The sequence below is a fragment of the Solanum pennellii genome, chromosome 1, assembly GCF_001406875.1.
Source record: "Solanum pennellii chromosome 1, SPENNV200".
NCBI classification, from domain to species: Eukaryota; Viridiplantae; Streptophyta; class Magnoliopsida; order Solanales; family Solanaceae; genus Solanum; species Solanum pennellii.
Window position 1 is genome coordinate 922446 of NC_028637.1, and position 14099 is coordinate 936544.

Sequence of the window (14099 nt, forward strand, 5' to 3'; positions counted from 1 at the left end):
CACCCACCCACCCACCAAACACCCACCCCATAGCCCAGCTAGAGCATGCAATTCAATATGGGTCATGAAAAGATGTAGACTAATACCATGAGAAGATGATTGCTAAGAACATATAAGCAAAGCACCAATTCATTCTCTAACCAATGTGAAACTCTAACATTAAGTAAAGGCTGACATACGTTTGAGGATATTGGAACAATTTTGATTATTTTTACGAGGCAATCAAGCGGGTTGTGATCCTTAATATCTGACAAGAATACACGCTTCTTGTCGATAAACTGGTCATGAGCTTTAATTACCTGATAAAAGAACAAAGGTTAGAGTCAACTTTTTTAAAAGTGTTGATTAGAAGAACTAGCCTTCATAAGTTAGGTATTTCTTACGGTATCCTTCGCTCTGTAAAACCACTGAGCAGTAAAATACTTCATATCATCAACACCTTGAAAAAATTCAACAATTTTGCATATGTAATCATCTTCATCTTCTGCAGCCTATTCAATTAAAAGAAAGAAACAAGATCATCATATAGATTCATCAAATGATCATATACCTATAATTAGGAAGAATTGTTAGGGAGATTGATACATGTACTTCTGCATGTTTTCCTACTTTAAGGTATTATATGCATTACATAATCTATGAGTTTAAGAGATAATCAACTCGTCTTCGTTAGTTTCACAAACTTGTGGAAGATAAAGTTCTTTTGGAAGAAACTAGATTTATCAAAATGGTAAAGAAAATCAATTGAATTCTAGAAAAATCTAAGAGAAAGAACAAGATGGAAATCTAGTACACATTATTACATCCTTTGTCTCAATATGTTTGTTTAGTTTTGACTGTAGACGAAACTTAAGAAAGCAAAAAAGACTTGAAAATTTTGAAGTCATATACTAAAGATATGTAGATTGTAGAATATATCAAAATACTTTTTAATCATGTGGTCTTAGGATTAAGTTGTCAAAAAAAGAAAGAGACAATGTTTCAAACGGATTAAAAAGAAAAGTAAGATTAACAAATTGAAACAAATGGAATATATTATAAAGGGCATAATACATAAATGTACCCTTTAACTTAGCTTTAAATTACATTTATGCCCTTCAATTTTTTATGTGCACAAATAAACACTTAAACTTGTATAAAGTTGAACAAATAGACACATGTCATCCTACATGTCATTTTTTGTCCTACGTGGTGTCCTATGTTAAAGTGTTTGTTTGTGCATTATGAAAGTTGGAGATCAAAGTTAAAATTTGAAACCAAGTTTAGGATCTAATATATGTATTATGCCTATTATAAAGGGTAGTCAATTCAGAACCAGAAGACTAACTATACTTGAGCATCGTAGAATTCACCTTTACATACGCATCATCCCCAAGTTTATAAATGACATTGTCAACTAATGCTTGTGCAAAATGGCACTTGGCCTGAATTAATTCGTCCGAATCATGTTGGCTGCACATAGTACAAAACATATAGCATAACGATCAAATGGCACCAACATAAACTAGAGGAAACTGATAGAGAAGAGAAAATTTATCGTGCAAACTTACCAATTTAAGCTCATAGATGCACTATTTGTATTCGCATTATCCTGTTCATTGGCAAAATAATGAAATATAATATAAGTATGAAATAACAATAGAAACAACAACAAGAATATTACGAAACAGCCCATAGGGACCAAGAATATCACTATGCTAACTAATTTTTATGTTAGAAAGAACCCATAGGCGAAAAGAGACAATGTTAGGCACCATATTGCTTTTCAGCCAGCAAACAAAACACCAAGTTTATATTGCCTTGATCTCCATGACTTAAGCATGCTTCAAAAGGGCCTTTTAAAGACAAAAGTACAAGTACACTTACATAATCAATATCTTCAAACATTACAAGCTTAATTTAAAATGTTCAATCAAAAATGAAGAATATTAACTTAGTTATTTAGTTATGCAATTTGTAAAGGTTCAAAAAACAAGAAATTATTTTCTCATTAAAGAATTAAGTAGGCAATGGAATTCATAGCAATATTCTAGAAGGATGAATGGAAAGGGAATTCATTTTTAATGGATGATTACTTTAACCCTCTCTATAATACTTGAGACTCAATCCATCCTCTCACCAAACAAAGAGCAACAACTATAACATGTTGTTTAGAGGATACGTTAGTAATTGGGTGAATGAAGACAACCAGTTAGCCTACCTCTAGATTAGACAGTTGTATAGTAAATGAGCATGTAATTGACAAACTAAAGTGAAGCAACACAAACAAAGTAATATCTATAAAAGCAAGCTACACATATAAATGTGTGCTCATATTGAAATAATTGTTCTTGGAAGCTCTTGAAAAAAAAGATACCAATAAAGGACATATGCTTCAGCTGGGCAGATCTCTACAAAACTTGCTTGAGCCAGGACAAAGATACCAATAAAGGACATATACAAATTGTTAGTAGATGTTATGCATGAGTGACCAAAAATTAGAAACCAAAATTTAGATATTGATCCATTGTGTAGTTGTTCCGAATTACTAGTATATGTTCTCAACTACTGGACTCAATGAGGTCGAGCCATGTTGGTGAGGATTCTCACTTTGTAATCTCCTACTCCTAACCCAAATTTTTTTTAAAAAAAGAAGGTCATGCCACAATTATTAAGTAAGCATTTGAATGCTAAAGTTCTTGTTATTGATCCCTCTTAACTTCTCATTTAAGCCAAGATATTCTACTTATAATTGTGGTATCCGGACCACTAATGCTATTTCAACTAATTTCACAAGATATATGTCGTCTCTCACTAACATGTATCAAGTAACTTTATAAACCAAGCTAGAACAAATAGAAAGAAATCACTTAATATTTTAAGACAAGATATCTTCTATGTATACTTTATTGGTTTATATAATCTATCCCCTCAAAATTCACCTATTAGTTCTTTTTAATTTTGTTAGCTCCTTGATCTTAGCATGGTCTGTCATGCAATGACATAATAAATTGTAGTTCAAATCTAAGGCATTTGTACATTAAAACAAAAATACTCAAGACTATCTAGATTTCGTTTTACATGTTCCTATTAATACTACTAACAGCTCTCTATCTACATAATAACAACAGCTCTCTTAGGTGTAATTTTTGCTCTTTTGTTGAAAAATACTATGATAGTGTTTATAAGTTCTCCTTAGTGTTATTAAAAGCGGAAAATACAAAAAGATCTAACATTGGTTGCAAAATTAAGCACAAAAAAACGAACTTTATTGAGGAAAGGCACAAATGAAGAAAACATACACATATATAAAAGCATGAATAACAAATATACAGACAAAAACATAGCAATATCAATGATTTAGTATTTCCTCTTCACAAAATGCTGATTCACAAGTCAAGATTTATGTTGACGACAACACTAACTCACACATTAAGCAAAGTAGTGTAATACCAAACAATATTTTGCAGTGCAATGCAAAGCAAACCTTTATAATGTATCGATGAGACCATTTCTCCCTGACTTCATTATCCACAACAGTTCAAGTCTAAAATTAATACTCACTCCGTCCCATTTTATGTGACACTTTTCGAATTTCGAAATTCAAACAAAACTAACTTTGACCGTAAATTTTTTCATAGATATTTTAAACATTTTGAATTATCAACTGTTATGACTTATAATACTTTTTACATAGTTTACAAATATATAAATTTCATTTCAAAAAAATTGAAGATTTCATACGCAAATTCTCAACGAAAAGTATCACGTAAATTGGGACAAAGGGAGTAATAACTACCCTTAAATTAATTGTTTTTAACCATAAAGTAAAATATCAACGATTTAACATCAACTATACAAGAAAATCCTCATTCACAAGGAAAAATATGATCACAACACCTCACTAAACATTATTTTAGAGCTTAATTCCACTTTAAGCTTATTCACAAGCAAAAACATGTCACATTAGGCAAAAAAAGTGTAATTCAAAGCAAACCTTTAAAATATATCTATGAGGCCATTTTTTCCTAGCTTCACTATCCAGCACAATTTCTCCATAAAACTCACCCTCCTGCTCCTGCTCCTCATTCGCCCGTACAGCAACTCTTCTCACCTCTTTCTGACCAGACGATTCACCGATCAAACTATCACATACAATCTCCCTATCCTCTACAAACTCATCATCGTCTCGAAAACCTTCCGCTACTTCATCCACAGCTATATCCACATCTTTCACTACTTCTAATGCATGTCGTTTAGAAGAATCCGTTAATGAATCCGCCGGAGAAGCTTTCCGTTTGCTCGACATTGATGGGTAAGAGAGGTTAGGGAAAAGGTAAGGTGGGGGAATACAAAAAGTGTGAGATATTATGAGGAAAATATATATATATATATATATATATATATATAGAGAGAGAGAGAGAGAGAGAGTGTTTTTTTGGAGTAATAATTTTGAAAAAAAAAAACGTGGTAAAGGCGGGAATCCGGAATTGAAGGTAATTTTACGAAAGTGGATTGGATATTATAGGGTCACGTCCGGGGTAGTTATTGATTAGTGGGGTATGAAATATTTTTTTAAAAAAAATATATATATATAATGAAATAAGAAATTATTATTTTTTTAGGAAAAAGGTTTGAATATGTAACTGAACTTTCAGAAAATGTTTTATTTATGTCATTAGTTAAAAGTTTGGCTCGTTTTTTGTTATTATCGTTAAAGAAAAGGTTTATTCATTGTCATTATTTTTTGACAGTGATTTTGCAAAGCTATTTTTCACGTCCAATTTTTATTCGGAATTTTGATTTTTTTTCTTATTGAAAAAAATTGATGACATGGCCGATTATAATTCGGCCACGTCATCAATTTATTTAATAAAAAAATTAATATAATTTTTTTTAGAATTATGATTTCTTTTATTAAAAAAATTGATGACGTGACCGAATTATAATTGGTCACGTGTCAAAAATGTTGCAAAATCACAGTTAAAAATTAATGGTATGGATGAGTCTTTTGTTTAACGGTAATGGCATAAATGAGCCAAATTTTAAGTGATGATATAAATGAGCATTTTCTGAAAGTTTGATCGCATATTTGAGCATTTTTCCTTTTTTTGTATTTGATTTAGAAAAAAATTGGTAAAATTCATTTTTTATTCATACTAATGTTTAAAAGATGGAAAACTATTGTAAGAACACGACTTGATTTTCTTTGTATTATTAAAGAGCGAATAGAATTTACGCAATAGCAACTGAATATCGACTTATTTAAATATTTTCTTTAAAAGAAAAAATTAGGTGTATCCTATTAAATTGATAGTGACAAATGAGTATTTCAAAATTTTAAATTTTTGATACTTTAAATAAAAAATTTAGAAATTTAAAGACTATGCAAAAATTTGCATATCACAAAGAATAATGTTTAGTCAAAGGGAGTATTTATTTAAGGAATGCAATCTGCTAATTCCTTGGCAAGTAAATTAAGGAAGTATTTTATTTACTATAAATGTGTTTAATTAAAACATTAGTTTACACTATTTATTGGAACAAATTAATAAAGTACTCATATTAGATATCTCTTCTTACCATATTTTCAAGGTATAGTAATTGTTTCTTGTTACACCAAATCCAATGGTAAAAAGTTTAGATTAAATCTAACCATTAAAATTATTTGAAATTGCTATTAGAAGGTTCAATATCAAATTAAGAATCACTTTAAGTAGATTTAGACTAATATGAATCAATCAAAAAAACAAAGACATGACTCAACAAATTTTACATTGATTAACCAAAATTCGATCTATCTCGATCTATATATCCATCGTGACGCGAGTAATCCTTAACCCTATTTGTGACATCAAGTGTTTAAGTAGTCTAGGACCTCTACTAGGTCTAGAGCTAGCAAAAAAAAAAAAAAAAACTTAGCCAAAAAGAAGCACATAATAAGAAAATACTCCACCCTCTACCTTCCGTGGTGACAACGCAATCTGATACATGTATTACATTGAGTACGTTGTTGTAATCTATTTCTACATTTTTTTCAAACAAGGTCAATATTTAAAATGTGGTACTACTCACCCACCTCTTTTACTAGAGAAAGTTCCATTAGCAATTTTCAAAATAGAAACCACTTTATAATACATTATCTACCTTAAAACATTACACAAAAATTGCAACACACATAGAAACAAGAATAAAATGGTCTCCAACTGAATGGCAAACTGGTGTAGCATGTCAATTGAGTTATAAACTAGGTGCTAAAAAAGGTTATTGATTGGAGTTCTTAGATTCTGATGTAATTGCTTTTAACCACAAGGAGTTAGCTTCTTGTTACCAGCGCCACGAGGGTTGTCATCTTTCCAGTCATCCCATGCTCGTGCCTTTTCTTGGGCGGCATCATCATTATCATCTTCTTCGTCATCTTCATTTGGCCTTGTCTTGGGACCGTCATTGTACCATGAAGAAGTTGCTTCTTCCATGAGCTTAACATTCCTTTCTTGCCATTCGTTCATCATATTCATCTCTGTTAGCCCAGCTTCTTCAATGCTCATCGTTGGTAATCTATAAATATGAATAAAGATTAGAGAACTAGTTATTTGAGGCTAAAGTATTCGGTAATTGGGGGAAAATCAATATACTTCTAATGTCGAATCAGGATCAACTAGGACAAAATAAAGCGTTGGATTGAACTCTTTTTTTTGGTGTCAAGGTAATAGCTATGAGTAGACATCAACTTTCGGGTAAGAGTAGAAGAATGGGACCTATTATGGGATATACAAATCTAAAATGGAGTAAATATATCAACTTTTTAATTCAAGAGATTATGTGTATGCGCACCTATAATGAGGCTGAAAGACCTGGGCAGCTATCCTTTGCCTTTCAGTTGTAGGGTTCATACCAACAAGACTTGCTGGTCCAAAGAGTAAAGGCTGGTGTTTATGGTCATGCGCCTGTGAGACCTTGGCCCTCCCTTCTATGACATCTTGTGCAAAAGTGGCACAGGTGATGGGGGCTGCGGGTTTTGTATATCGAGCTCGTGCAGCAGCATCACGATGCCAAGATTCTGCTTTTTGGGTGCGTTCGTCAAGTATTAGCTGAGAAAATTCTTTCTCCCCGTCCTACAAAAGAAGTTAAGTAATGTGTTGAAGCAAATGCACAACCTAGAGAACAATGATACAAAAGCAGTCTTTTAGATATGGAGTAACACACGTTCACAGAGTTGGAAGAAGAGCAACTTAATGTTGATCCTTTAGGTAGTCTTGCGGGAAGGACTAGAGCAACCCCCTTCCAAACTGGGGCAGGAATCACACGCTCAAATGAACTCATTAAAGAGCGAGAGAATTAAAGATTGAACGCACAAGTTCAAATAGCAATTACCATATTCAAAGGCTACCAGAACCGAATGGCAAATTAGCACAGAAAAGAAGCCCAAATCAACTGAGTTTAAATAGTACCTGAAGCTGCTTCTCCCTGACAGCAGATAGTATTTCTTCCTCTTTCTTCAGCATTTCAAGCAAATCAAAGGCCTGCAGGGCAGTGATTAGAAAACTACGAAGATAAGGTACCAAGCACAGGAAATAAATAAAGATTCAACTCAAATGAGTGTAGAACATCTTGGCAAACCTTACAAAGGGCCAGGGAAATAGTTGTAAGCCATGCCTGCATGCATAATGGTTTTGAAGAATCAGACATTTACTCAAAATGAGATCTAGAAGCCAAAACTTGAGGTTGAAAATAACTTAGCGATAGCAAATTTTGCATCTTAATCAGGCTATGTATATCATAGAGGAAAATTACAGTTCAATCCAAGAAATCAAATGGCATCTAGTAAACAAAATTGAGATCCTTCCAATAAAATCATATTCATAATGGAAAGATCCTTAGCCATTGATGTCACGTGCAAATCTTTGTGATAGGTTAAAAGGGTGACGGTCAACATTTCATGCGGACAAATAAACACAAATAATGAGTGCGGAGTGCCTATCCAATGTGAGCTCCAATGTCGTGCACTTCACTTGTCGACCTCTAGAATAACATTGCATCAACTGCTTGATGCTTAGCATCATCCAACAGAATTATAGCTTATATTAGCTCATTTATTTACTGACCAGCTTATAAAAACTTTTGACTAATTCCTCAAATGATAAGGATGACAGTTAATTAAGAGCCATAAAAGTTGCAGCACCAGAAAAAGAAAAGGACAGAAAAAAAGCTTATGCTAATGCATGACACAACTAGGGGAACTAACTAACCTCCCTTTCTTCTTCACCGTCATCATCAAACACGTCCTCTTCTCCAGTTTCCACAGGACTTGACAATGCAGCTGCTTTAGTCGATCGTCCACGACGCTCTCTCCGCTCCTTCAATTCAAGTAGTTTTGACTCAGCAGCTCTTTGACGTTTGAAACGAGCGATCTGAAATAACATAATGTACTCAGTAACAATCTTATTAAAAATTGAAGGGATCTAAGCTAGAGGGCAATAAGATTCGAAGCGTTAAATATAACACTCGTACACAGCAATTAAACCAAGACATCCAGCCTACCTTTTTAGCTCTACGATCTACAGAAGAACTAGATCCACCTTGGGTAGATGTCTCTATCTCGTCTTCAGGAACAAGTTCCATTGTCTCACAAAATGAAATGAACTCCTAGAAATGTTGACCAATAAAAATGAGAAGATATCAATAAACAATAGGTTTATTTATCCTTCTTAGAACAGAATCTATTACATAGATTAAGCCCGTAATAGTCATTACCTTTAGCTTAGCTTGTGAAGCCTTGAGTACTTCTATCCTGTCATCTTCTGCAATTTTTTCTGTTAGCTCTGCTAGATAATAAGGGACCTGAAATAATGAAATATAAGACTCCATATCCGTTGTGAGTACCAAAACAAGATCAAAGAACTACTAATTCAACTGTGAAACAAACTAAAACTAGAAATGGATAAAGCAAGAACATCAAGCTTGACATTAGTGGATTCTAATAGGTGCTCAGGCTACTGACAATAGCATGGACCTACATCAAACATAGTGAACGAAAATAACTTGATGGAAGAAGTTTCCAGCCCTGACCAATGAGAAACCCATTCAGGTTATGTGTAGTGCCGAAACAGCAAGCTAATTCCCTTGCAATCACAAGTTCACTAGAAATTCTATGGACAATGGGTAGCAGTAGCACAAATCAAGTACAAGAGGAAACACGAGATGTTGTTTACAGAGGCAATGAAAGTGATAAGAGGATGTGACGCTAACAGCTAGTAGAGAAAAAGAAGGGAGGAAAAAATAAAGGAGATTAGTGATGGTGATAAGGAGGGTGCGGTGAAGTACGTTCTTTGGTTGTGAAGGAAAATTGTGACAAATGGGATGAGACTGTTCTTGGTGATCTGGTTTAAAAAAAAGATGAGGCCATCAAATATTTTTGAATGGTTATGGAAGAAAATCACAGTAACCCCAGCATGACAAAATGCTTTAGCTGACAGCCTGCCTACCCTCTGAGAAGTGATAAGTGTTAAACCAAAGAACTGTTATAAGTTGCAAAGTCTCTTAACCTCTATGGCAGCAATGAAGTCGCAGAAAAGTTTTAGACTCCATAAAGTTTCCACCCCACATACCCACCCATCATCTTCGATCTCACAGTAACTAATAACAGGAAATGACCACAGCAAGTATTTAAGTCAGACAATTTGGCAGTATTTATTGTGTAGTTTAGGGGGAAATGACAACTGTGTTGATAAATACTACAACAGCAACCTAGAATATCTTCAAAAAGAATGACCACAGCTGAGTGAGCTAGTCATTTATATAATTTTCCTCTCAAACAAAATATGTTTAGGCAAAAACCAAATGGAATTACCAGAAAAGTTAAAGCAGTAGCTTCAATTGCAGATAATTATTGAAACTACACAATTTCCACCAAACTGCACCACGGATACTGCAAAATCATTAAATACTTGCTGTTGCATTCTTCTGTTCTATACTCCTCATTTCAAAACATAGAAATCATCGTCGACTTGATAGAAGTATTAAAAAAAGAAAGGTGGACATTATTTTGGGTTGTTTCAAAAAAGAAAAGCACACAGTCAAACTGAAATGATGAAAATATTAAGTTCGAATAAAAATGTAGGACTAGAACCTAACGTCTGATTAAAAAACTAACATCAGCTAGCACTAGCAAAACATGATCTTATGTAAATTAGATTAAAGCCCATACTTCTATGAGAATTGAACATGCAATCTCAACAACATAGCCACCTTGATTTAACCAATAAATATTAGGCCAAGGCTTTGTTAAAGAAGTTCTATTACTCCCTTTGTTATAGTTTATCTGACACACATCTCTTTTTAGTCAATTCCAAGAAAAATGACACATTTCTAAATTTGAGAAAAATTAAGTTTATACTTCTCATTTTATCCTAATGAGAAGTTTTTATAACCACACTACTGGTACGGCATGTTGCCACAAGTTCCAAAAGTTTTTGAGACACAAACTGATACATCCTAGGAGAACAACACCCCAAATGATAGTCATTGACGTGAGTGATCCAAAGGTTATAATAGCCCCAAATCAGCTCTCCATTTAATCTGTGTGGAACTCAAGTTTCATACCTTACAATAGGATCATAACAAATCACCACGCTTCGCATTGTCGACCTTGACAATTGTGTGCCAAACCATTTCTAGCCCCAGGACAAACTACAATACCTGTGTCACCATCCAAGGCACAACAGGCACAAAGCACGATGGTGGGTGGCTCTGGTACAATTGATACAATACCTGTGTCACCATCCAAGGCACAACAGGCACAAAGCACGATGGTGGGTGGCTCTGGTACAATTGATACAACATAGGGAGAACCGCACTAGCCTGGGTTGTATCACAAACATTATGGCGTGTTTAAGACCACAAGTTTCAAAAGTAGTTCATTTCTTAGTTAAATTCAGCATTGAATAAGCTATTATATAAATTGGAACAGATGGGGTAGTACCTATTACTTATGTATCAAAAGTTCAGAAAAAATGCAAAACTAAAATTACTAACAAGTACTTATCATAACTTACAACAACAACATAACCACTGTAGTATAATCCCACAAGAGTCTAAGAGGGGTAGACTACAGCAAACCTTACACCTACCTCCCAGATGTAGAGAGGTTGTTTCCTAAAAAGACACTCGGATCAAGTATCGTCACAACAAAAGCCAGTAGAAAAGAAAAATACAGAATCAAAGAAGACATAGTAAATAATAAAGTAAGCATTACATATCATTCAGAAAAAAAAAAAGGAACAATAACAACAACAACCAAATAACTCGATAACCGAAGCACAACAAATAACATACACAGTAACATGAAATCAAACAATAACAAAAGAACTAATACATGTGCTAATAATACTAAACACTTACCAGAATATACTTGAGATTTGCTGTACTAATATCATCTTTAGTCTCATTAAGCGAAAACAACCCTAATTTCCCAATCATTTCTTCACACACTCTCAAAATCTCACAACCTTTCCTCACTATTCCCTACAAAATCAACAATCAAAACAAACACAAGTTCAATCAACAACAAAAAAATCAAATCTTTCAGCATAATTTCTCAGAAATACATAAAGTTGATACTACCTGATCAACGCTCGATTCCGAAGCCAAATCATGGATTTTTTTAGCTTGCTCGAACAGAGCTGGTAATGGCATCTCTTGCATATTCAATTCACCCATTACTGATCCTTGTGGATTTGATGAAGAAAACGCTAGAAAATCACAGACTTGTGAGCTATGAAATTGAATTTGGGGAAATTGAAGATTTGTTGAAATTAGGGTTTTGATTTGAATCTGTAAAAAAAGAAAAAAGAAAAACGGGTCTATAATAGGATGTTCGACTATCTTCGGGGCAATTTGGGTAAAAGTCAATAACACTTGCTCTCTGTCTCAATTTATATGCAAAAAATCGAAATTGAAATTAAAATAAATCTACTTTTTATCATAAATTATTATATATCTTTTAAATATTTTGAATTATTGTTTATAGTATTTTTTACGTAATTTATAAATATATAAATTTTATTTCAAAAAAAATGAAGATTTCATGCGCAAATTCTCGATCAAACTGAAATTGTTTGACTCTTGAAAAACAAAATGTTCACATAAATTGAAACAGATGGAGTGATAAAATAACGGCACAATACATAAATATGTTATTTAACTTGATCTCATTTCATATTTATATCCTCCAACATTGAATATACACAAGTATACATTTAAAATTATATAAAATTAAACAAATAAACACACGTCTTATGTGACATCCTGCATGGAAATTTATGTCTTGTGTGATATTTGTGTGTATTATGACATATAAGACTCATGTGTCTAGTTGTTCGACTTTGTACAAGTATCTACTCGTATATACCATACCTTAAGTTTTCATGGTATAAATGTGAAATGAAGTCAAGTTAAATGACATATTTATATATTATGCCTAAAATAAAAGTGCGTATCTGTCACAATTTGTGTGTCACCATTGAAAAGTTTAAAAGTCTACCAATTATTTTTATCAAAATTTATATGTGTTTGTAAAATAATAACGAAAGTAATATTAAACGAACTCATTTGCGAAATCTCTAATACGATGAAAATAGGTTATTGGGACAAAAAGTATGAGTACTTGAATACTCTACTAATTACTGTTCCCTCCATCTTGTTATTCATGCACTCTTTTCTTTTTAATCCGTACCAAAATAAATGGTATCTTACTATAATTATAAATAATTTAATTTAATAGCTTTGATAAAATATTTGATTTAAATCACAAATTTCAAAAGTCATTTTTTTATTACTTAAACATTATGATTAAAAATAGTACCATATAAAATGGTACAGATAGTATTACTGTAGTTAAACTCAAGCCCTCCGAAAGTAAGAAGGTGTCACAAAAGTTAAGAGAAAGTGTGATCCTAAATATGTTATCAATTCTAAATATTTGAATCTGCATCATTTAAAATGCAATATTAAATGACATCGATACATAAAATGTATAGTACGTGAAATAGCTAAATGTAACAAGTGACTAAACTAAACATACTAAAATTAACGAATCTCTAATTACAACATAGTATCAAATAAGATTTTTCAATTGAAAATTTGAGGCATATTTAAAATGGATTAACTAAAATATGATATCTAAAAATTTGATAATGAGAAGAGAAACGTAAAACAAAATATAAGTTGTTTTAAAACACTTTTAACATTAGATAAGATGGAATGATTCTATGGCTAACGCTGAAAATATATCTAAAACTGTAAATCTAAGATATCATTATATATGTCTTATTCTGTGTATTTCATGTTTGATCACCATAGAGATAAATTTATTGTCCAAATTGAATTCGGGAGAGGAATAAGAGGATAGAACATGAGTCACAGAGAGCTTGTTGAACTCTAAATAGCTAGGGTTGATTCGTCTCTAGGGTAGGAATATACCTATAGACCTCGCTTGGATCACCATATATGAAGATCTTAATGCTCAATATTTAATTATTTTATCCCCGCTCAACAATGTAGTTAGGGATTTAAATATTGTAGGCGATTAGAGGTTGTGAGACCATGATCATACATCTAACCCTGTGATTTAGTGATTCGATAGTTAATAATTACCCAATGAAATTATATTGATTGCATTACTCCTGATAAAAGTTGCAGCCCTGGATATTTCACAAAATCATTGTTCGTAACTCGTGAAATTGAATCATATTAGTCACATTTCATTTTAAGTTATAAGTAGATAATAAACAACTTTAAAAAACTGGAAATTACATTTGTGTTGAACTGTAAGTCAGGAAAATTGATAAATTATAATCGTAAGTCCTTATGTGTACACGATACCCGACTCTCAGAAAGAGCCACTCTATTATTTGTGCGATCACGTGCACTTGCGTATGTGATTTGATCGCAACAGTGATTAATGAAATACACAATTCTTCATATTCTTAAAGATATGCTCGTTTGAAGTTAGAATCATATATTATCTTATGGAAAATCTTAATCAGTAGGATAAAGTTGAACTCAATCTAATGCTAATAAAGATTCTGTACAACCTTAATTCACATTCAATAATATACTTC

The 14099-nt window shown here is 32.6% G+C and overlaps 2 protein-coding genes across 2 annotated transcripts in view; both read right to left on the reverse strand.

Annotated features, from left to right (window-relative positions):
• The window catches only part of LOC107008257 (DNA (cytosine-5)-methyltransferase 1), a 9420-nt gene extending 5081 nt beyond the window's left edge, over positions 1–4339 (reverse strand). The window contains exons 1-5 of the mRNA XM_015207212.2: positions 3977–4339; positions 1551–1591; positions 1353–1452; positions 384–491; positions 180–299 (exon numbers count right to left, since the gene is read on the reverse strand). Of these exons, the coding sequence (XP_015062698.1) occupies positions 180–299; positions 384–491; positions 1353–1452; positions 1551–1591; positions 3977–4288 (681 nt within the window). The 5' untranslated portion in view covers positions 4289–4339. The remainder of the gene's footprint in view (positions 1–179; positions 300–383; positions 492–1352; positions 1453–1550; positions 1592–3976) is intronic.
• Positions 4340–6030: 1691 nt separating this feature from the next.
• Positions 6031–11854, reverse strand: LOC107008273 (PP2A regulatory subunit TAP46). Its single transcript, XM_015207237.2, has 9 exons — positions 11602–11854; positions 11380–11502; positions 8734–8820; positions 8521–8625; positions 8229–8390; positions 7600–7635; positions 7431–7502; positions 6814–7094; positions 6031–6537 (listed from the first exon to the last, which is right to left on the reverse strand). Exons 1-9 carry the CDS (start codon positions 11695–11697, stop codon positions 6282–6284), a joined length of 1218 nt encoding a protein of 405 aa, XP_015062723.1. The 5' UTR covers positions 11698–11854; the 3' UTR covers positions 6031–6281.
• Between the last annotated feature and the right edge of the window lie 2245 nt (positions 11855–14099).